The sequence below is a fragment of the Polyodon spathula genome, chromosome 1, assembly GCF_017654505.1.
Source record: "Polyodon spathula isolate WHYD16114869_AA chromosome 1, ASM1765450v1, whole genome shotgun sequence".
NCBI classification, from domain to species: Eukaryota; Metazoa; Chordata; class Actinopteri; order Acipenseriformes; family Polyodontidae; genus Polyodon; species Polyodon spathula.
The window spans coordinates 34,464,333-34,486,869 of NC_054534.1; the positions used below are offsets into that span (position 1 = coordinate 34,464,333).

At 38.2% G+C, this 22,537-nt stretch overlaps 1 protein-coding gene across 2 annotated transcripts in view; it reads right to left on the reverse strand.

Annotated features, from left to right (window-relative positions):
- The window catches only part of myo5b (myosin VB), a 121,065-nt gene that overhangs the window by 10,822 nt on the left and 87,706 nt on the right, over nucleotides 1–22,537 (reverse strand). For both annotated transcript variants that reach the window (XM_041253883.1, XM_041253888.1), the window contains 14 exons: nucleotides 21,507–21,618; nucleotides 18,616–18,827; nucleotides 18,181–18,337; nucleotides 17,029–17,268; nucleotides 16,634–16,870; nucleotides 15,011–15,104; nucleotides 14,286–14,431; nucleotides 13,824–13,940; nucleotides 12,571–12,705; nucleotides 12,274–12,339; nucleotides 9,891–10,130; nucleotides 6,837–6,931; nucleotides 408–606; nucleotides 8–101 (listed from right to left, as the gene is read on the reverse strand). In XM_041253883.1, the coding sequence (XP_041109817.1) occupies nucleotides 8–101; nucleotides 408–606; nucleotides 6,837–6,931; nucleotides 9,891–10,130; nucleotides 12,274–12,339; nucleotides 12,571–12,705; nucleotides 13,824–13,940; nucleotides 14,286–14,431; nucleotides 15,011–15,104; nucleotides 16,634–16,870; nucleotides 17,029–17,268; nucleotides 18,181–18,337; nucleotides 18,616–18,827; nucleotides 21,507–21,618 (2,144 nt within the window). The remainder of the gene's footprint in view (nucleotides 1–7; nucleotides 102–407; nucleotides 607–6,836; nucleotides 6,932–9,890; nucleotides 10,131–12,273; nucleotides 12,340–12,570; nucleotides 12,706–13,823; nucleotides 13,941–14,285; nucleotides 14,432–15,010; nucleotides 15,105–16,633; nucleotides 16,871–17,028; nucleotides 17,269–18,180; nucleotides 18,338–18,615; nucleotides 18,828–21,506; nucleotides 21,619–22,537) is intronic.

Consider the following 22,537-nt stretch of genomic DNA (forward strand, 5'->3'; position numbering starts at 1 on the left):
AACTTACCCTCCAGTTCGTGAACCTTCTTCATGTAAATTTTCAGCTGTCTCTTCAGCTTCTTCTCATTCTTCTGCAGCTTCTCTACCATCTCTTTCAGGTCCTAGTCAACAACATCACCATAATCATCATCATAAGAGAGAAACTCAACAAAAGTACTGAGTGGTGACAATCCACATATACCCTGGTTGAAATTACATTGTTTGCCTGTCCACTGATACACAGTAAATTATTTTGGGATTTTATCATCTCTGGCCCACCTTTGCCACACAATTCAGTTTTCTGCACAGTATACATGTGCATTTTTTTTTGCAATGGTTGCATTAGCCAGGGCGATCTCACAAATGACCATGACTTGGAGATGCACTGTTTGGCTCTTCAGAGCTAGTCTGGGGTTGAGATGTCTCACCAGGTTCTCATTGGTGAGGCGTGTGATCTCCTGCTGTATGCTGTACTCTACTTGAGCCTCGGGGGAGAGCTGCAGGGTCTGGGAGAGCAGCTCCTGCTTCCTCTCAATCTCGTCCCTGAAAACCTCGATCTGAGTACGCAGAGCCTCCATCTCGTCTTCATACTGCCTGCTCTGAGACTGCAGCTGGGCTTCCAGGAGTCTAGGGCAACGGCATACAATTAAATGAAACAATCACACATATGTTTACACTACCAAGTGTCACACAGGATGTCAAGTAAGCTCAAAGTTGTTGCACATGCAGAAATCCCACACAATGTCCAAATGTCCTGTGACTTAACTTGCGCCAACGTAACTGCATTTACGCCAGTATTATCAGTGCCAAAGATTTACACAATGCAGTGTTGTGGGCTACTTAAAATGACCTAACAATAGAGAAGTTAATCCAAGATCCAAGCTAATTGGGGTCTGCGACACCAACAGGTAGTCGAGTAGCACTAATGTAAGTAGTTGACACTAAACGAGGCACTTGCTCGAATATTTGCCTCCTTCACCTAGTTTCTTATAGTTTTACGATGGATAATAAGATGTGCTTGTGTCAGAGTGTACAATGTATGTGTATAAAGTATATCCAAAATAATTTATTAGTTATTGAAGAGTGAATCTTAATATACAACGAAAGATGTTTAAAGAACATTTTAATCGCCTGCACCATACAATATCGTATTTTTGGCGGGGCTAAGTTTATTAATTATTTTTCATTCATTTTATTTCTGACATGACACAATAGGACCACTTAATTAAAAATAAGTATTACTGTTGATAAAGCACAGCACAGTTAGGATTCTCTGAGCAAGGTACACTCTTCAGGGCTTAAATAGAATTGAAATGAAAAGGCTTTTGTAAACAGCTGGAGAAGTCATGAACTAACACAGCAGAGCCTTGTTTATCTGCACTTCGTTCATCCGCGACTTCAATTATCCACAGCGCCTTGATGAGTTTTATCTCTGCAATACAATACATTATTGCCAATGTAGACTTAATGCCCGTGGTCCACACAGACACACATAAAAACGCACGTGTCAGTCTAACCTGTGGCTTCGACGCCAAGACAGCAGCGCTTCATGTACAGCAGAAGGACTCTGTAAAATTAGTTAATTAAGCCCAGCAAACATATTTTGCCTCACTGAAACAAGACACTATGATGGACTTTGTCAAGGTTCAAAAGAACAACTTGCAGCAGTGAATTGTTTAAAAAAGTTATGAAAACCAAACTTCTGTTAGTATGTATTTTGTTGAAATGCAAGACAAGTTTAAATTACACAGCAGGCTTGTTTATTTAGTTTTCAAGTTTACTTTTTTTTTTTATATAGTATTGTATTTTTTGTTTGAAATACCAGAAAACTAGCAACACTTAGCTAAATAAATTAGCGATAATACTAGCCAATTGACTTCGTTTACAGGAAAATTGTGAGCTGTGAGGGTCTGAATAGCTTACACCCATCATAAAATGTCTTATGAGCTTGTAATTTTGTAGTATTCTTTAGTATATAATATTTGTTAATAATATATATATATATTTTGGTTTAGCAGAAAAGCTAAGGAAACCGGGTTGGAGGTGTATCGCATTTTGAAAAGATCAGTATCACTGTCAAAGTAAACTAATTTTAAAACATTCTTCTGCCTTTGTAATATGTTGTATTGCATACATCTCCATTATGCACTAATTTAGTTTACATTACTAGTTTCTGTATTTTATTCATACATTCTAGTCACTCGCAAATGACACCTCATTTATCCACCGATTTCGCACATCCTTGGACCCATGCGCACGTAGATAAACAGAGTTCCACTGTGACACTCAACAGTAAAGTCCACTGATACAGACTGCCAATGTAGGGAAAGTAGGGGAAAAGTGAAGGTGATAGTCAGTTAACAGTCTGGAGCAGAGGTCTTAGTGATAAAAAAACAACCTGATAAGACATATGTTAGTTTAAGGATACAGTTTTCCTTTTTCCCCAGAAAACATTATTGATCTGCCACATTGCAAAGGCTCCTACTTGTAGCATGTTTAATATCTGGGTGCAACTAGTAGTGCCACACAAGGGCGCATATTGGGAGTTTATTAGTGGCCATGGACTAAAATATGATTGCCGCATGCAACACCGTCTCCTTCAATCATCAAAATGTTTACCTTAATAAGTATTTATTACAAATATTAACTGGGAACCTATTTTTAAACACTTGTAATAAGCACAACTCAATAACCTTCATTTGTTAAATTCAACTGTAAATATTCTAATAGTACATGTTGCTTATGGATTTTCTCCTGAAGAGAACAGTTTTACATACCCACTGTGTTCCCCATTTACTGCTCTAATTTACTGTCATTTTTTAAACACTAACCCTGGGAGACGACAAGAGTGTGCTGTGACTAAAAACATGAGAATGTCCTCTAGGCTTTATGGTGCCGCCCTGCTCATGCAAAAGCTTTCTTTTACAAAAATGAATCAGCCCATCTACAGTCGCATTCATGGGATACACTTAATGCAAATAAATGTTAAGTGTCTATTGAATGTCTTGACAATGACATTAATCTTCTTTGTAATATCAAATGTCCTGTTCAATAAGTTTCTCATTTTTGTTCATTTTTTTATTATTATTATTAATAATAACAATAACTAATAATAATCATAAGAAGAAGAAGAAGAAGAAGAAGAAGAAGAAGAAGAAGAAGAAGAAGAAGAAGAAGAAGAAGAAGAAGAAGAAGAAGAAGAAGAAGAAGAAGAAGAAGAAGAAGAAGAAGAAGAAGAAGAAGAAGAAGAAGAAGAAGTTAAACTGTACAAATAAATAAAAAGTACGGGATATTAATATCAAACAGTTGTCCTCCCAGCCCAGCAGTTGGATCGACCCATGCTGGCAGAGTGATCTGAGCTACAGCTCTCTCTAGCAGTTTGATGAGGGGAAGATGATTCTTGCATGTGGAAATATCTTTAAAATGTCATTATCCAAATGGAACCACATTTATTTTTTTCCATCTACAATGGTTAATGCTTTTTTCCTGTTGTGCGATAAGTGCTTTAAGAACAATCCTTACAGCATGGAAGGTAGTAAAACAGATAAAAAAAAAAAAAATACATCGCTTAACATTGCTGTATTTGGATGCACAGTGTCGGTGTTAAAAAGATGGGTTTTAGTGGCAAAAAGTGGTTAGATGGTTAACTAAGGGTCTTGAATTGTGAATGAATATTGATTGTGAAGAAAATTATGTGTGATGGAATAATCTGTCAGTGAATCGTTTTAATTCATGCATTCTAAAAATATTATTTATTTGAGTAAATTCATCATGTGCTTAATGTTGATATGTTTTGTTTGTTATTCCTACATGAAAATAACTTACTTTGTTAATGATGTTTGACATGAGGTGCTTAAACAGAGGCCACTGCTTCAGACTATGTTAACTATTTAATTGATATTTTAGTGCAGTGCTTGTTAGAGTGCAGAATCATATTTTCTGGGGAGTTACAGCTACAGAGAAAAATCAGCAATCTCTCATCATCTCTTTCTGACTTCATTAGAGTGCCCTCTGCTGGCCAACCTTTGCACTCTCCATAACAACTTGTCATTCCAGTTTCTCTTAAACATTACATCAAATGTGCCCGATAGTAACATTCCTCGCCTCAGCTGCTATATCACCAAACAGTGGTTAAAAAAAATGACTATTGCAAACCGTGAGTGCACTGGTACAGTAACAAAAGTTCTGCAATGAAGTGTAGCCTTGTTACCAATAGCACACGTGAAAAATTTGCATTGCACCCCACACCCTATGTGTAAAGAAAAGACAGATGCAAGCAAAAAGCAAAAGAAAGTAGTAACCTGGCAACTTGCTTTAAACCCTGATAGGCCAGGCCAAGCTCCCCATCTTCATTCAAGTAGCCCCAATCCTGAGCCTTGCTGGAAACCAAGGGGAGGAGGGACAGAGAGAAAGAAAGAGGCAAGGAAAAGGAATACAAAAAAAAAAAAAAACAAAGCAAGAAGGTCAGTTGCACCAGAAAGGAAAAATCAAGAAGCACATCAGCTTGAAAAAGGAGCGCTGCAGTGCGTGAAGGAGGCCAAACAGAGCTACTGCTTTCAAACTGTTCCACCACCCACAGGAACGCTTCCTCGTCCACACTTGACATACAGACTTACTGACAGGGAACATGAATGAGTTTAATACCAATGTTAAAAACAAAATCTGTGTTTCTGCCTCCTGAGGCAGCAAAACCATAGGCTGAATGAGCTGTCAGCGGAATGATGTGCAGCATGTGCACCACAGAGAGAGAAACGGCTCATAAATATTTTAAAATTAATACAATTCTTTCCAGTTTTATTAGTTTTTTGGGAATTTCGAATGGGCTACAATGATTGCCTGCAGTCAGGCTAGTGTTACGCAAACCTACCTACTAAGCTCTCCTTATTTGCCTTAATTCAGGTGTGAAGGCCCTGTCCTGCCTGTAGCACTGCTAAGCTGGGGCTGCCAAACTGTGCTGAATTGTACAGAGTAGTGGTTTTGCAATTCAGACTGCTATCCAAAGTGTTTGAGCCCACCAAATTCATTTCACTTGTTACACAGTGTAGTACCTCTGCATACAAGAGATTTTACTGTATATCATGTATTATGCATTTCTCTTCATTTAAAGTATTATGGATTTTCTTGTTGTTACTGCATCTTGTAAAGCACTTTGTGATGGTGGTCCACTATGAAAGGCACTAAAATAAATAAAATAAAGGCTGACTGATTGATTAAAAGTGTAGCTCTATGGGCTTCTGTGATTCTTTAAAAGATGAAAATAGTCCCTGGCCTCCTTCACCCGGTCCATGCAGGCCCACATTACCAGAGGCAATTCTTGAAATAGGATTTTAAACACAATATCCGTGGCATGACATGACGTTGCCAATAAGAAATACCAGTGGAATTAAGGTGTGACAGTACTGTTTGTCATACTAGTGAGTAACATCCCATTTAAAGTACAGCTTTAAATGCCATCTGTTTTAAAAAGCCCAAGGCTATTTGACTATAATGTCTATTTGGCTGTAACGAGTCCTCAGAAAACATTTCTGTTTTTTTGTTTTGTTTTATTCGTAGCTAGCACATATTTCACTTCAGAGATCAATGGTGCCTACCAAGCATGTGCTGTTGAAACATTTGCTTTATAACCTTAACCTTTAAGATCTGAATCCTCCCTGGAAACAGTATGAGCCCCATTATTTGTTATGTGTTATCCAGCAACGGGGGACAACTAGCATCAGTTAATGTAGCACATTTGGCTTTTTTTTTTTTTTTTTTTTTTTTTTTTTTAAAGGCCAGGAGGATATTACTCTTTTTAAGAGGAAGATAACTGGCCTCCACTGTTTTACTCAAAAGGATACTCTTGCACTTTATGTGATATTCACACTGTAAATCTGCCTGCTAGCGCTTTAAGAAATTCCAGTTAGATTTATTAGTCCCGCTTCTGAATCCCTCAAGAGAATTTGCACTGTAGAATCAACAGCAGCATGTACCAAATAGTGTAGCTCTGGAACTGTAATTAGATTTGTTTGGATAGTCAAATTTATGTAAAATGATTAGTAGGACATCCCCAATCTACATCGATCCTTGAATGATATTAATGCATTTTGACAATCAATTTTCTTGTCAAAACACATTAATATCATTCAAGGATCAAAATCACCCAGGTAAAAGTTTCAACTAGAGATTGCAATACACAACACAAACCATTGCTCTCTGCAGATGCATTTCTAATGTACACACCATGTGAACAAAGTTTGTTTAGGTTCAAATTAGTATACTTTTAACATGAGATTTTAAAATACAGTATCTCTGATACTTTGCACCAGCATTTTAAGTGTTTTGCACAAGTGCTATTTTATATTTTCACCAAAATAAATACATAATACAAATGTAATTAGACATGGTTTGAGTGTTGCAAAAAGAGGTAGACTTTATGGTACCGATACCAACCCTTAAATGTTGTATTGTGGGAATTGTAGTTTTACTGAGCATGGTTTACTGCGCTTCCTTGTGGGTGAGTCCTACATGGATTATTACTTGAGTGCTAAACCAGACAGTGGTTATTCAGTACTGTAGTTGTGTCACTGCATGCTAAATAATCTTTTCCTTTGATATTTTCGATATTGCCAGGATACAAATCAAACATGCTTTTAAAATGTGCGAACAATACAACAGTGTTTGTGTTATGGGTATCCGTGCATGCCAACCTCCTTCGGCTGTGCCACACTGTTCAGACATGCAACATGTGGCAGCAGGAATAATATCACAAAATTACCACAGGAGTACTTGCTTGGAGAGCCAAGACTGAAGTCTGTAACTCTTATTTTGTTTTTAGTAATTTAATTTATTCCAGTTCCGTATCGTAAACAGCAGCTTACCTGTTAGTCTCGCAGATTCCCTGATAGGCCTCAATGGCATCGTCTCTGTCCATGTGTTTGTTACTGTTGCTCCAGTCAGGTATTTTCTTGTTTTCCTGCAGTAATAACAACATTTTAACATTTAATAACATTTTTTTATACCCTGAGACCGAGGGTTGCTTCCTCGCAACAGTAATTGCTACCACCTGCAGAGGAAACAAAAGCTTCCTCCATGTGGATCATCTCCCTACATGGGATTGAAAATAAATTAATGTGACCTGTTTGTAGATAGAAGATATACTACAGCTGTCAGCCATAAGTATTATGGATTTTCTTGTTGCTGCATTTTGTGAAGCGCTTTGCGATGGTGGTCCACTATGAAAGGCGCTATATAAAATAAAGATTGATTGATTGATTTTGTGCATGCTGCAAATATGGAGCACACCTAATAATGAAGTTATAGCATGTTCTGCGAGGTAAACATCCTAACAGCAAATAAATAACAGTTACACTGTGTCATCTTACACTGATGCACAACCAACTGATTAAGTATCTAGCTGGGGAAAAAAAAAAAAACAATGCACATGGACTTTGATCATACCATTGATCATACCATTTACCAGCAGAGTAAGTTCATGGGTGGCATAGATATTCTAGACAAGTTCACAGTCCAGCAAATGTATACAAGAAAGGCCAAGCGTGGTTATATGTATATCTTCAGGCACACTATGATCCTTGACGTTCCACCACAACCACAACAGATTTCCCCTCTTAAAGGTATAACATGATTAGATATTTACACTGCAATATATTCAACCTATTTGGAAATATACGTGGGCCTCACAGGGTTATTATGAAGTTATTTTGAAATGCAAAAGCTTACTACATTGGGTTTTATACTTTAATGTTGGCATGTGATAGGGCTGTCTGTTCTTTCAAGTTTTAGAAGTGTATCAGAGCCCCTTCAATACTGACTTTCTGTACAAGTTCTTACCATGAAGGTGTTAACAGGACCCTGTAGCTCACTGATAACTTTAGGATTTGATACACAATGAAAGACAGAGAAGAAAGAAAGAGCTCAAACAGAATACATATTCAAGTAAGTATTGAATGAAGATTGAATATTCAGGGAGCACAAACATAAATCTTCAAAAGAACACTGTCCGATTATGCATCAACAATTAGGCTAGGAAGTAGAGACGAAAATCCTCTAGCGGCAAAGTTAAAGTTACTGTAGTGTACTCAGATAAACAAATCTTGCTGCAGTATTAATTACATATAAATTCATTTTGAGATATTGTGAAATATTGGGTATATCTTCCAGTTGCCCTTTTGCCAAGGTCTTTAGAAGTATCATCTGTCATTTTTCAAGATTTCTTTTTCATACACTGTTTTTTTGATACCACACTCAGGTAGACAAGCTGAATCCATCAATTTTTTTTTTTTAATTGATCATAGCCCACAGGTGTGACCTACCTATTATCATTAATAAATGTAAACCCCTAATTAGATAGATAGATAGATAGATAGATAGATAGATAGATAGATAGATAGATAGATAGATAGAGCTCTCTCTAATATATATACTAAGCTTGGTATTAGCATAGCACATTTTGACAGTGAAAGACGTACACAAAAAATCAAGGATCATAAAAATCCCCTTAAAGTGTTTTTGCATATCAAGGCAAAGTAAAATTTGTCTAAAAAGTGTGTGTGTGTGTGTACGTACATACACACACACACTTTTTAGACAAATTTTACTTTGCCTTGATATGCAAAAACACTTTAAGGGGATTTTTATGATCCTTGATTTTTTGTGTACATCTTTCACTGTCAAAATGTACTAAGCTAATACCAAAAACTACACATATTAGATAACATAGGCAACTGAAAAATTAGACAGCAGGGAAAAAAAAACACCATTAATGCAGATTCTAAAGGAACCAGGTAATTGTGTCTTGAAGTAGCTGAGCTGTGTGCAATGATAATTCGTGCTTTCTTTTTAAATAACTCACAGTATAATTAAGCACTTCTAATTAAGCAGTGCTGCAAGTTCCTGGGTCATGGATCATTCAGCACTCAATGGACTCCATCTTATAATGGGTTTGCCCAGTAAAGCTGGGAAAACCTATTATATCCAATTGGATGCACATCGGTATTATTCAGATTAAACCAGAGTGTAGTTAATATTTTATGCAATCAAACCTGGACTCATGGTCCTTTCTACTAAAATATACAGTAAGCAAATTAGTTCACAGGACAAGTGTGTTGCTATTCAGGATCTGATCATTAAGTGCAATTATTATTTGAACTCTGCATGCTGGCTGTGATCTGGTGCAAACACTGAAAGGCATGTGCTCATTATAAATATCACCGCTCTTTTTTAATCCTACTGGTCTTTTGTGCCAGGGGTGATTTACTGATGCACATATTAACAACATTAAACACAAGGAGGCAGTGTGGTCCAGTGGTTAAAGTCCAAGGCTTGTTACCAGAAGTTCACCAGTTCAAATCCCACCTCTGCCACTGACTGACTCACTGTGTGACCCTGAGCAAGTCACTTAACCTCCTTGTGCTCCATCCTGTGGATGAGATGTTAAATCAGTGTCCTATTGTAAGTGACTCTGCATACAATGCACAGTTCACAGCCTACCTCTGTAAAGCGCTTTGTGATGGTGGTCCACTATGAAAGGCGCTATATAAAAATAAAGATTATTATAAATGAGTTATGTCGAAATCACAAGAAGCATTATCTTCTGATCTCGACATAACAGTTTGAAATGTCATGTTCCTGAGATCATTTTTCTCGTGATCTTGACAGAAAGGTTTGAAGAGGTCCCCTGTCCTTGATAAGCCACCACAGAAATGAGATCAGCGGAAAATCAGGTTTATACATTTGAGGTATTAATATCAGTCACTGTTAAGATCATTAAAATAGACCCCCTGTGAGTCCGCCACATGTTGTTCAATCCTGATCTCTAACAAACACAAATTCAAGGAAAAACTGCCATAGAAAGCTAAACAGAACAGCCAATGCTACAAAGACATACAGAACAACAACAGAGTGTCACTTACAATGTGTGTGATGGGCTCTTTCTGCTGGGAGCAGCTCACTATCTGTGTTCTCAAGTTCAGCACCTCCTCCTTGCGCACATCCAGCTCCTCATTGGCTGACTTGAGCTGGTTGAGCAGCACGTTGTAGCTATCCTGAAGTTCATTGGAGGAGTTGTTCTCGGTGGCCCTATCCACAATGGCTTTCCTCAGTTCATTCAGATCATTCTTCAACTTTTTGTTTTCTGATTCCAATTCCTGTCTCTGTGTGAAACAAGAAAAATCACCTGCTGATAAATACAATCTATGCAGACGAACTGTGCTATCACAGGTACTGCTTGGAATGATAGAATGGTTTGGTCTTACTTTTAAAACAAAGAAGAATGAGGGGAGCTTGATTGAGTCTTTTAAATATTTAAAGTAGTTGACAAAGTTAACCTTAGTTAACACAGAAACTACAACCAGAGGATGGAAATGAAGTGGAGACAGACTTAGAACTGCAGGCAGGAGACACTTCTTTACCTCACAAAGTTGTGAGTGTATGGGATGGGTTACCAAGCCATGTTGTTAAGGCTGAATCAGAGGGACCATTTTCAGATCAGACAGCTACGAGGAACCGGGCAACCACCGATGGGCCGAATGTCCTCCTCTCTTTCTCAAATTCTCTTATGTTCTTATCCTTTGTTTAAATACGTTAAGGCCCTGGTCCTCTAACTTGTCCCTCCAGTTAAACGCTGAGGCATATTATCAGGACAAATTTAATTTCTGACAGTCTGTGTTCACATGGGATGCCTCCCCTTTACAATCTTCCTTTTCATAATGAATGCAAGGGAAGAGGAATGAATTATGTAGCACATGTTGTACATTTTGCATTTCAGCACGGAGAATTCGCAATGAATGAATGATGATGATTGCAATTGCAGATGATTTATGAACTGTGAAGGGCACTCAGGGCCCGATGACTGTGATGGGCATGCAGGGCCCTAGTGAAAGATAAATTTGTCCGAAGGCCTCGTCCATTGGTGCCCGACTGCTACCTGCGTGAGGCCGGCTGGAAATACATGAACAGTTACATGCATCCCAGTGCCGCAGATAGGAAGTGGCTATGGGTCACCTCTCCCAGGACGAGGGCACATTGCAAGGTGGTGGCTTAGGAGGATGGAGGCCGAAACAAAAAGCAGTGACATGAGAGAATAACACACAGAGCTTTTATGCGCTTGCTGATGACGGGTTGGTTAGGGGCGGATTCTCCTTGCAGAAAAGCAACCACGTTTACAATTCTTCCAGGGGTCCACACTTTATTAGTCCTAATGAAGCACGGTTGTGAAACTTTAAATGGTTTTGAGAGCTAACCTCAATTCTAACCACACTGTCTTAAATACTTTACTCTGTATATGATATTTACAGTTGAAAGAAGCCTTGCTATATTAAAAGTTCACCGCTCAAGATGTGCATCATCTTCACCATGTCGTTATTACAGCTGCTATGCTTAACACCTTGAGTATAACTGAGACGGCTAATTTCAATATACTTTTATATACAGTAGTTTTAGTTGTTTTTTCTAATCTTTGTGAATTGGCTTATGTAACTGTAGTTGCTTGGCAGACTAGTGAACAGCAGTGTAATCCTTGTGGTTTACATATAGCTTAGTCAATGGGGTTATTAGTTGTGTTGCTTCACATTAAATTGATCTCTTAAAACTCTTGACACGTGTGAAAACACTGGGTTATTGTGTGTCCCCGTGCAGTGCAGTATTCATAAGGGTATCCATGTTTTCACCAACATGTCTTTATAAAATAAGTTTTGTGCTCTCCGTAGGATAGAAGACAGTCAGCAAGGTAAGACTGATGGCCCACAATATAAATACACTCATTAGATCACTCCAAAGGTGTTTACTGAAGTACACAATGCAACAAAGCCTCCTCCCCTAGTCTGCCATTTCAGTGGCAGACTAGGGGGAGGAGGAGAGAAAAATGTAGTCCATGAGGTGCTAAAGGACTACATCCCCCAGAATGCCATGGGAGCCAGGGTGAGACTCACCTGGCTCTAATAAATAAGGAGTGTCATCTGCCTGTGATTAAGCAGACAGGAAAAAGGAAGTTCACAAATGTTTGTTCAGGGCAGTCTCCAGTCTGTGTGAAGAGACAGGCTGTCGTTTGTAAAGAAACCTGTGTGGGTTTTCTAAAAGTAGTGGCTTTTTGTTTGCGTGCGTGTAAAATTGTTTTGTTTAAATCAGTAAACGGCTTAGCCATCTGATGTGCTAGTTAGTACTGAAAGATTTGTATTTACAAATCTACACAAAACTGTTTTGAAATAAATTAAAATATGACTCAAAAACAAAATAAATAAATAAATAAAAACACCACCAAAAAACTATTATCTTTAATATTAATGTCTAAATCTTTACCTTTAGGCTGTTGTAGGCAGAATCTGCATCATGGTCTGGATCTGCTGTGTCCTTGTGCTCATCACCCTACCAGTCAAAAACAAAAATGACTTCTTATAACAAATAGAATGCATCTAAAGTGAAAAAAAGGAATTAGATAACTCAGATGCTTGAAGAAAACATCCCAGTTTTACAGGTTTGGTTTCCCAAGCAGAGACTAGCAAGCTTATTATTATGTGTCACTTTGAAACAACTTGCAGGACCAGCCAGGTAAGGAATGGGAGTTAATTCAAAACACTTCATATAAAAAAAGCAGACCTTTCTTTTGGCCAGCTCTTCCATCTTCTCCAGGTCGACCTGCAGTCTGCGTCTTTCCTGCTCCAGCTCTCTCACTCTCTTCTGCAGCTTCAGGAACACGGTTATGTCCATGGCTGCCTTCTCCATGCCCATATCCTGGGGAGTGAGTCAAAATAGCAGGGATCAAGAACAAACAGGGACAGTGAAGAAGTTGGGAAAACTGGTATACAGTAAGTTTCAACACTCATTAAAAAGTACTATAAAACAATGTACCCTTCCATTGTAAATGCATTACATGGGCAATTGGCCCACAGTGAAAAATCACACCAGTTTATTTTAACCTGCCCATGTTTTTTTTTGGAATCACAGCAGAGCTATCCATACATTTAAGCAATACATACAACCCTAAGAGATGATTAATGAAACTATTAAATAGTAAGCTTTTGGCAGCCAAGGAATCCCCCTTCAATTACAGCAGCCACCCAAAACTGTTTCTTACACCTTATCTTACACCTCAGCTGTGAAAAGTGGATGAGTGAAAGTAAAGCAAAAAAAAGTGCAAAAGCAAGTACAATCTTGCAATAAACATACTCCACCCTTTTCTCTGAACACACCCAAAATGAATTCTCTGTCAAAGCGCTCGCCCTGCTTTAGGCACACGGTGCAGAATGTTCCACTGTCTTGCTGTTCTAGGACGTATTCCCACAGAGGATAGCGATTTGAAACCTCCACTGTGTGCTAAGACTGTTAAAATAGATCCTCCTATGTTTAGAGAACTAAAATAGACCCCAGTGTGGATAAGCTTGGATTTGGACACCTCACTTCAGCTGCATTGCTCTAATCACTAGATCTTCACAAAAGAAAAAAACAAGTATAGTATTCCATCACTCTCTCTATATGTGCTACACAACTGCCATCCACCATAAACATTCAGCTGTCCATACACGCTAGTTATGCAGACCTATCTAAATCCCTACTGCATATAAATGTATGAAATGCCTCATTATTGCCTACCAACAACACATATACTTATAAGACTTTCCAGAGCACTAATAGTGGGGGGTCCAACTCATTGTTTGTAAAGTAACAAGAATATGTTGCTTTACATTTTATTATATACAGTAATGTGAATTGAATGTGTTAAATACCACAACACCCCTTGAATTCTGGGAATGTTATTTATTTATTTATTTATTTATTTTAAATAGTCTAATCCTACATTATTCAAAATGCATGTTGAAAACCAAGAAAAGTGTGTCCTGGACTCCTGTTACCTCCACTTGCTGTAAGGTGTCCTCCGTGTCTCCGACCTCAGAGGTGATGGATGGGTAGTTGGAGTCTGAGCCCAGGCTGCTCTGGTTGGAGGGGTTTCTCCTGTGTCCTGGATGAAACTGGGGAAAAAACAGAATAGGGCTTAGATTACTGTAACTATTTTTGGACCAGTAAAACATATGTATTGATCCCCAATTGTGCCCAACTATTATCTATATCCTCGGCTCACCACTCACAACCCCCCTGCCAACCTAAGCTCTCCCTCTAATTGTGCACCACCCCCTAGGAACTCCCGGTCATGGTTGGCTGTGACATAGCCTGGACTTGAACCTGCGATCCCCAGGCTATAGTGGACATCATGCACTACACGTGGAGCGCCTTTACTGGATGCGCCACTCAGGAGCCAGAACGCTCTTTGTTTAAGGGGCCGAAGGGGACATATCTGTGAATTGGTAATGGTGTACCCTGGCCAGGGACATCTCCTCCTGGAGGTTGTCGTATCTCTGCTCAAGTCGGGAATACTCCTTCAGCAGTTTCTGATAGCGCGCCCTCTCATCGTCCAGTTCAGCTTTCTGCTGGCTCTCCTTCAGTGTCTTGCTGGTGACCTGGTCTGAGGGGAACAGGACACAGACAACAGTCACAAACCAAGCTTACAGTAGCCATGACACTTGTCCAATACTATAAATAAATATATGCATGGCTCCAGAACACAGTAGTAGTCTTTCCACATCTGTCATAAAATATGGACTGAGCTGTAAGACATACTAAATACATTTTTTTTTTTTTTTTAAATGTCTGTTCTAAACCAAAAACTTTTCAGTAGATAAGACACTTGTTTTAGCATGTCCACGGGATTCATGAACTTGTTTTATTCTCTACAGCAAGTTAATGAGCTTGAATTACAAATGTCGTGGGTCATAATGAACAATTATGATATTAAAGTTTGAGTAAGTTGTAATGTCCACAAATATTTCACAACTAAAATAAAATCAAAGGATGCTACAGTTTTAAAAATACATTATAGCAGCACAATAGTGTAACTAGTTATGCTTTGTTTCCATGTTAATCAAATTGTGGCAAGCGGTTCCCAAAATATAGCCTTAAATAGTTTAGCCAATCAGGTGTCAGTAGTGTGAACTGGTGAGCTCTTCTTAAATGTCTATCACTGTTTCCATGCTCTGGGTCTTACCTTCAGAGTCTTTAGACTGACTCAGTATTTTTTGGTTCATCTCTTCTTTGTCACGTTTCAATAGTGCATTCTCTTCCTCGAGATCTCCCAATCTCTGCATAAAAGTAAACAAACACAACATCACTGCTGTACCTACCAGAAGACCAAGTTAGTGTTTAACCAAGGGCTCTTTCCACACCACTGAGTGAGACAAAGGGTCAGATTTCTCTTTGCAAACCCCAGGAATACTGCACTCCCACCTGTTCTGGGCATTAACATGCTTCAGTCGTCTTCTTTGAGGGACCCACAGCAGAGCAATGTAAGCTCTCCTCCTAGCTGAGAATTGCTACACTATAGCCATTTCAGGGATTCAGTTATTTCAAATTTTACAATGACTTTCACACACAGTATTTAATTACAGTTGTTTAAAATAAATGACAACACCTTCACAAAAAAGTACATTTTCAGATCAACATTGAGGATCTTTATTTTTGATTATCGCTTAAACCTTTACATCTTAATTGTAATAGCCAGGTACTGCACAGTTTCAAAAAAAATAAAGACCTCTTTTGTATTATCTTATTTATATAGGCAGGCTACATCTTAAGAGCTTTGGAGTTTCAAAACATATGTATTAAGAAAACTATATTCATTTATTTTATAAAACACCTGTCATGGGGATTAAATAATAAAAGCAATATCTTAAAGAGACTTGCCAAAAGTTAATAGGCACCCCCAAATTAGAGAGGTGTGGGTTAATGCTTATTCTGTCAGAAAGAAAAACGCAACAAAGACTTTATTATTTTCAATAAAAGGTGTTTTTTTCCTCTCTCTCTCTATAGAAGCCAGACCATCCGTACAAAAGCAGCTATCGTTTTACTTTTGCCATTTTCCTTGAAAACAAGGGTATGGTTATTCCCCTGTAAAGAGGATGTAATGACAGAATCTATGACTTGGGAGGTGAAGAAAGCAAAGCTTGTCATTTAGGGCTTGCTAGCTCTTTGAGTGATAGCCAAGACTGAATGGATTTGGGAACTTCAAAGCGCTAGAAAAAGGACCTTTCAAATATCAATAGAGGGTGGAGGCTAGAGACACGGCCACACTGAATTGTTCTTAATATTTCCTTTTAAGCCCTAGTCCCAAAGCATAACCGTGTTCTTGTGCATAAGAAACAGCACGTTCTACAGCTATCAAAGGAAAATATATTCTTACAAAAAGTGTTTACCAAATATATGTATGTCATGCTCTTCTTTTAAATTAAGATTATATTAACTTAATAAGTACAGTTTATTCTGTCTCCGCGACTTCCTTTAAAAAAGTCAACAAAATAACTATTCCTTGCTCTTCTTTTCAATTATATTTATAATAATGTAATATGTACAGTTGCTTCTGTCTGATTTTAGGGTCAACAAAAGTACTCAAGTATTATATCGTAAGAGAAGCTAGACTGTATGCAGCACCCTCCCTCTTATACAAAATACCAGTTGTACACTTACTATACTTGTTTCTCTAATGAAGATTGCAGTGCCCCAATGACCGATATAATATACCATTAAAATATCTCACTTATAAGGCAATCATACTGGAGTAATTGGTTCTTTTGATTGGCTTATTTGTGCAGGTTGTGGACCTGAGGTGGCCTACCTTTAGAAGATCTTCTTTCTCAGTGTAGTATGTGTCCTCCAGCTGCTTCTTCTCAGCCTGCGCCTTATTCAACTTGGTCTGGAGCCTCTGCACCTCCTCCTGCAGGCTGCTGATCTGGTTCTCTTCACCGTTCTTGCCACGGTACTGTTCCAGCTCCTTACGGATCTTCTCCACTTCCACAGAGTAAGCCATGTTGGCCATACTCAGCTGCTCATTCAAGCTCTTGTACTCCTTGCTCTGGAAGGAGAAAGGGAGAAGTGCATAAACAATGGGCATGGCATCTTTGAGGAAGCTGGATCTTAAGTACTAGCAGAATCCTTAGGGAGATCATCTATAACTTTAAACACTAAGGGCTGGTTTCACAGACCCCATTAGCACTAGTCTTTAGTCATTACCTGATCATCCATCTTCCTTTGTAGCTGCACTATCTTGTTCTCCATGCCGACATTGAGCTTTTTTAAATGCTCAGCTGAGCGTGCCTCTATCTTCAGCTGCTTCAGTTCACGCCGAGCCTGCAGTCGCCGGTAGGAACACTGGATCACGACGGCTGCATTTCGGGCACGCTTGAACTTCTTTCGTTCCATCCAGCCCCTGGCATATTTCTGAATGATCATTGCCTTGTGGTGTAACAAGAACTAGGGGACAGCAAAACAAAACAAGCAAAAGAGTAATACACTAAATAGAGACTGAATTAAGTTTTAATGCCTGTGAGCCAATGGCAGCACTTCTATTGTTGTTTTTCATATATAGTTTGCTCATCCAGTCCCATAATCGTTTAAAGGTTATGGGACCAAAAATGTATTACGCAGTCTTGGTGGACCAATTTTTTTTTTATAATATATATATACGCAGTCTTATATAATCCTGGCTTAAAAAATATATATATATATATATTGCAAAATGTATAAAAGAAAATCTTAGCATACGTATTTAAAGAGTATGCAGCTTCAAATGTTATTTGAATAGCTTTTTCTTTTGTCTTTTTTTTATATATTTCTTGCTTTTTATGGTGTTTGCAATCACTCGGAGTGATTTGGGTATCTAATCTCTATTACTGAGTTATTATTTGTCTTTAAATTTCCCTTCACCTGAGCTTGCCAGGAGAATACAAAGTGCCAGGATTGAACAGTCTACTTTATTAGATTCAAATCATTTGCCAATCTGGCCTTTCAACTTTTCTAGCCCCACCTACTCTACATTTATACAGACAAAGAGTTGAAAGGTCTCATTATCACATGATGTTATTTGTGCAAGATAGGCTGTTCAAACCCTTAGGATTTTCCATACAAGCTCAAAGCCAGGTAAAGAGATATTTAGAGAAAACAAAATAGTTTAACTCAATATTGGATGGACAAAACCCAGAACCATTTAAAACGATTGCAAACAAACTTCCAGAGAAAAACCTAATATCCTTAACGATGAGAGGTCCGGCTGTTTCCACAAAGATCTAACTTCTCCATCCGCAAAAGGGGTAGCAGCTACCACTGTGTCTCTCACTATAGAGTGAAAGATGCAGCAGTGGAGCTAGAACTAACTCTAACCCTTACCTCGTGGTAAAGCTGCCTGTCAAACATGCCTCTTGCGTAAGCCTGGATGGTAATCGTAGCGTTTCGAATCTTCAGGTAGGCCCTACGGACACGCAGCATCCTCAACTGCTTCTGGAACACAATGGCGGCTCGGGTCTTCCTAAGCTGATCTGCCAGTCTAAAAGTGGAAACGTACAATGGCATAAAAGCGTTTAGTTTTTAAAGAAAGGGTGGTTGTTTAATTGTTTAATGAACTATGTGAAGGTATTATCTTTTGTTGAAACAGGCTAAAGATACCAAGGTGATTTGTCACGTTCACTAAATTGGGTTCAGACATGTTCTCCCTACAAGTGGCATGACTTTCACAAGACCCTTTTATTCCTAATGTGTGGTTTATATATCCCCACAGAATTTGGTCCACTTAAGCTAGAATGACCCATGATGTTTTTGACTGACCTGCGTGCCAGATAGCCACGCCCATATCTCTGCATTGTCATGGCGGCCTTCTTTATCTTCCTGTACTTCACTTTCTGCAGCCAGCCCCGAACGGTCTTCTGGATCATGATGCAGGCAAAGCGGAACTTATCTGCTCGTAGCTTCTCCAGGTAGGCAACCTGACCAGCGCGGAAGAAGATCTTGGTTCTTCCAAACTGGAACTTGTCTGGATCCTGTAGAGGAAAATCAGTCATTATAATCCTACAAGCTATTCCTTATAACCCAATTTGCTATGAAGTTCTACTTCTGCCAACATAATACTTTATAGTAGATAAAAATAATTGTAAACCTTTTATGGAAGTCCTTCGGAACACCTCTCTTTTTAAACTCTTGTTTTACAAAGTCTTGTAAACCGTGTATTGCATTTTAACATATAATTCACTGTATGTATGCTTCCACTAATAGTGATGTGCATGCAAATAGATACACATACATTAATGTGGGGAACTTATGAGTTTTATTAATACTGTATGAAATGTCTAGTAGGCATGCTTTTGTTCCATGCGGAAGGCAATGATGTAGTCAGTATTAATACCTTAAAAAAAAATTCTTATTCAATACACTCCCAGTAGCAGAACACTGAAACGTTCCTCACATTATAGTGAATCCAGTCAAATAAACTAGAAAAGGCTGTGGTTAAGCGAGTGTCTCGATGAAACTTCTACAAAGAAAGACTTTCTGATACTACAGAACTCCCTGGACATGTAGGTGCTGACAGCAGGGAGATAGAGAGGGGACTGACATTGTATAAACGCTGTCAACTTAAAAGAAATAACTGGGATTTCACCATCATCGATTTAATATATTTGATGGTAAAATTTTATTAAAAAAAAAGATTGATTATACATATGAATGAACAACGTGAATAATTCTGTACAGCTGATGAATACATGTGACATTTTGATGACACTAAGAATATCTTTAGATTAACTGTACCACAATAAACTAAGGTTGATGGTGAAGCACTGACATTAGTGATTGAATAATGAAAATACGTGTACAGCATAATTCTAAATTAATTCTTGAAATGAGCTGACAAACGCATGCCCATACCAGCTTTCATCATACCTGGATGAATGGTCTCAAGATTTATAAATGTAAGCATGGCATCCAGGCACAATTATACTCAACTCCACTATACTGCCTGTTTCTATAGATGTACATTCCTCATAAGGAGTAACAATCTTTATCAATAATTTAATTTTCAATTTTCACTTAGTTCAGGCAGCCAAAAGCAGCATGAGATCTAGCCAAGTAAAATGCCTGGAATATTCACATAAGTGTTCGGCAATGTTAAAAAAAAATGCATGAGGCAGCATGTAAAACAGGGATATCTAATGACCAGGCAAATAGCTTTTATTTTCAGGTTCAGCTCATATGGTTTCAAAAGAACAGAAAAAGGTCTGAGAGTTGCAGTCACTGTAAAAAACTAGGAGGCATTCAGGATCTAAAACTTGTCACTTGCACCATCTAGTTAACTGAAATGGATCAATAACACATTTACCAGTGTGCACCACTAAGCAGTGGGATTTTAAATGTCCTTGGTATGGGACTGTGGCAAAGTGCACGCCCCTGTGTGTATTTTGTGTTGTATGTTGTGTGTTTAATGTTGGTGTATAGTCATTGGTACACGGGATATAAACGGGTCTGTGTAACATGAGTGTTTAAAATGTATATTTGTATTTAGGCACGAGGATTGCACAGCACTTCACGTGCAAGTAAAACGTAATATGTGAGCACGGGGAATTGCACTTTATTAATTCACATGCAGTTGTACCGCGACTCCAATTGAATGATTGATTATCAATCCAATCTCGGTACAGCTGCATAAAAGCTGCATGTTTTCACTCACTCAGGGTTGTGTGTTCAGTGAGTGGAGAATGGGATTGGAGACGGAGGTAATAATAATAATAGTTAAAATATCAGCTCACCGTGTTTGTCTGTATAGTCAGTTTTGTTTGTCTGTTTATTTTGGCCTCATGTGCCGTGTGCTGTTTTTGTTACAACCTTTTTATTTACTGTCTGTTCATTCATTAAATGTTGAGCGCAAGCAAGCGCTCAGCTTCCCCACAACTCCACCTCTCTGTTGTTTATTTCCTGGTTCCTGGTTACTGGGCTGACGTCTCCCACTGCAGCCGTCTTTGTGACAAGGATGCATAGAGTCTGTCTTGCTTACAATCAATCACTTTCCTGTCAATATGGCTAATTTATTATTTTTAAAGTCTAGCTAAATAAGCAAGTGCAACAATTCTAGCAAAATACCAATATATTACTGTATACTAAAAATCCCAAAGTATTACTGTATACATTACTAAAAAGTTCAACCTATTCCTCTTACACTACTGCCGGAGGTGAAGATACTCTTTTAATTTGTGGTTTACTTTCCTGAAGCTGTGCGGTGAACAATTTTCAGAAAGAGCTAGTCAGAATCGTTTATTCTTTTCTAAGGGAGAGTGAATTCAACCAGACCTTGAAAACAACGCATGGTTAAAAAAAAGCCACAGTCCAGAAAGTTTGTTCAGACTCCATAGGACAACAAGAGTAGCAATAAGCTAGAATACTGCTTCTACTTTTCCCTCACAAACTGTATTAACAAAGACAAAGATCAGAGAAACAGTGAGGGGAAAGAAAACATTACTGACATTTAAGAGTGAGAGAGTAAAACATCTCAGAACCCTTTTCAAGAATAACCTGAAGTGGTGAGAAAATGGGGTGGACTTCATTAAAAAAAACAGTGCTTATTTATGACCCACACTATTTATTTAATTTATTTTATGATGTTTCCAGGCAAGCCCCAAAAGGCACTGCTGCACAGGTAGAAATGTGTATAGTGAAAAACTGAGATAACCCACCTTCACCAGGTTCCCCAGCAGATTCTTGCAGGTGAGCTTTTTGTCTGAAAGAACAATTTCCTTCTTTTTCATCAATACTCTGTATCTGTTAAAGAAGTCAGGGTATGTCCATCTGGAAAAGGACAGAAGGAAAATGTCTGAAACTTTATTTGTCAATAGAATTTGAAAAGCTGCTTTTTAGGTTTAAAAAAAAAAAATCTTCTAGACATTCAATTAGATGGAAGCTCTCGTTTATAGAACAGCCATGCTGGCTGCAGCACAAAACAACTCAACGGAAAAATAATAAATCATATCAAACCAGGAATACACTCAAGGCAGGACCACACTCAGCACAAATACACATTAAAAATATGTTCAGCTCAGACAACAAAGGCTTTGCAGCACCTGCTGACTGATCACAGCACTCAGTAGTTAACAAAGGTCATTCTGTCATTTTTTAAACAAAATCCTGTCTGCATCTGTTATATTACAAAATACGATTTAAATGTCTACAATATTGTCCTAATGGACTGCATTTTCATTTGCTGGAATTCCATTTGGCTAAAGAGACAAGGGTTACAAAACACAAACAATTTAATAGAAATAAGAGTTTGCCATTTCAAAATTTCAAGACAGATATATGACAGTTACAAATTTGCATATATCAAAGCATAGTAAATGTGGTATTTCACCTCAAGACTGTAAACCTGATTAAGCAAACACATTTAAGGACACATGAAGGTTGGGCATGTAGTTTAGAAATGTTTGCAATGTTATTTGCACGGTATTAAATCTTTTGAAATTTAAACAGGCCTTTAATTACTGTTGCCCTGGATTGAGATGCCAAGCAGCTTTGGAATGTAGGTCATGAAAAGAAAAAAAAAGAATAAGAAATGATATTAGGCTTCAAAGCCAAAATGGCTGGGGAAGCCTATTGTTATTGTAAAGATTTTTTATGATTATTTATTTTATTTTTTTTCCCCCCCACACAATTTCAAACTGCTTCTGCTTGACCACCGTGTAACCTTTTAAAACTTGTCATATGTCATCAA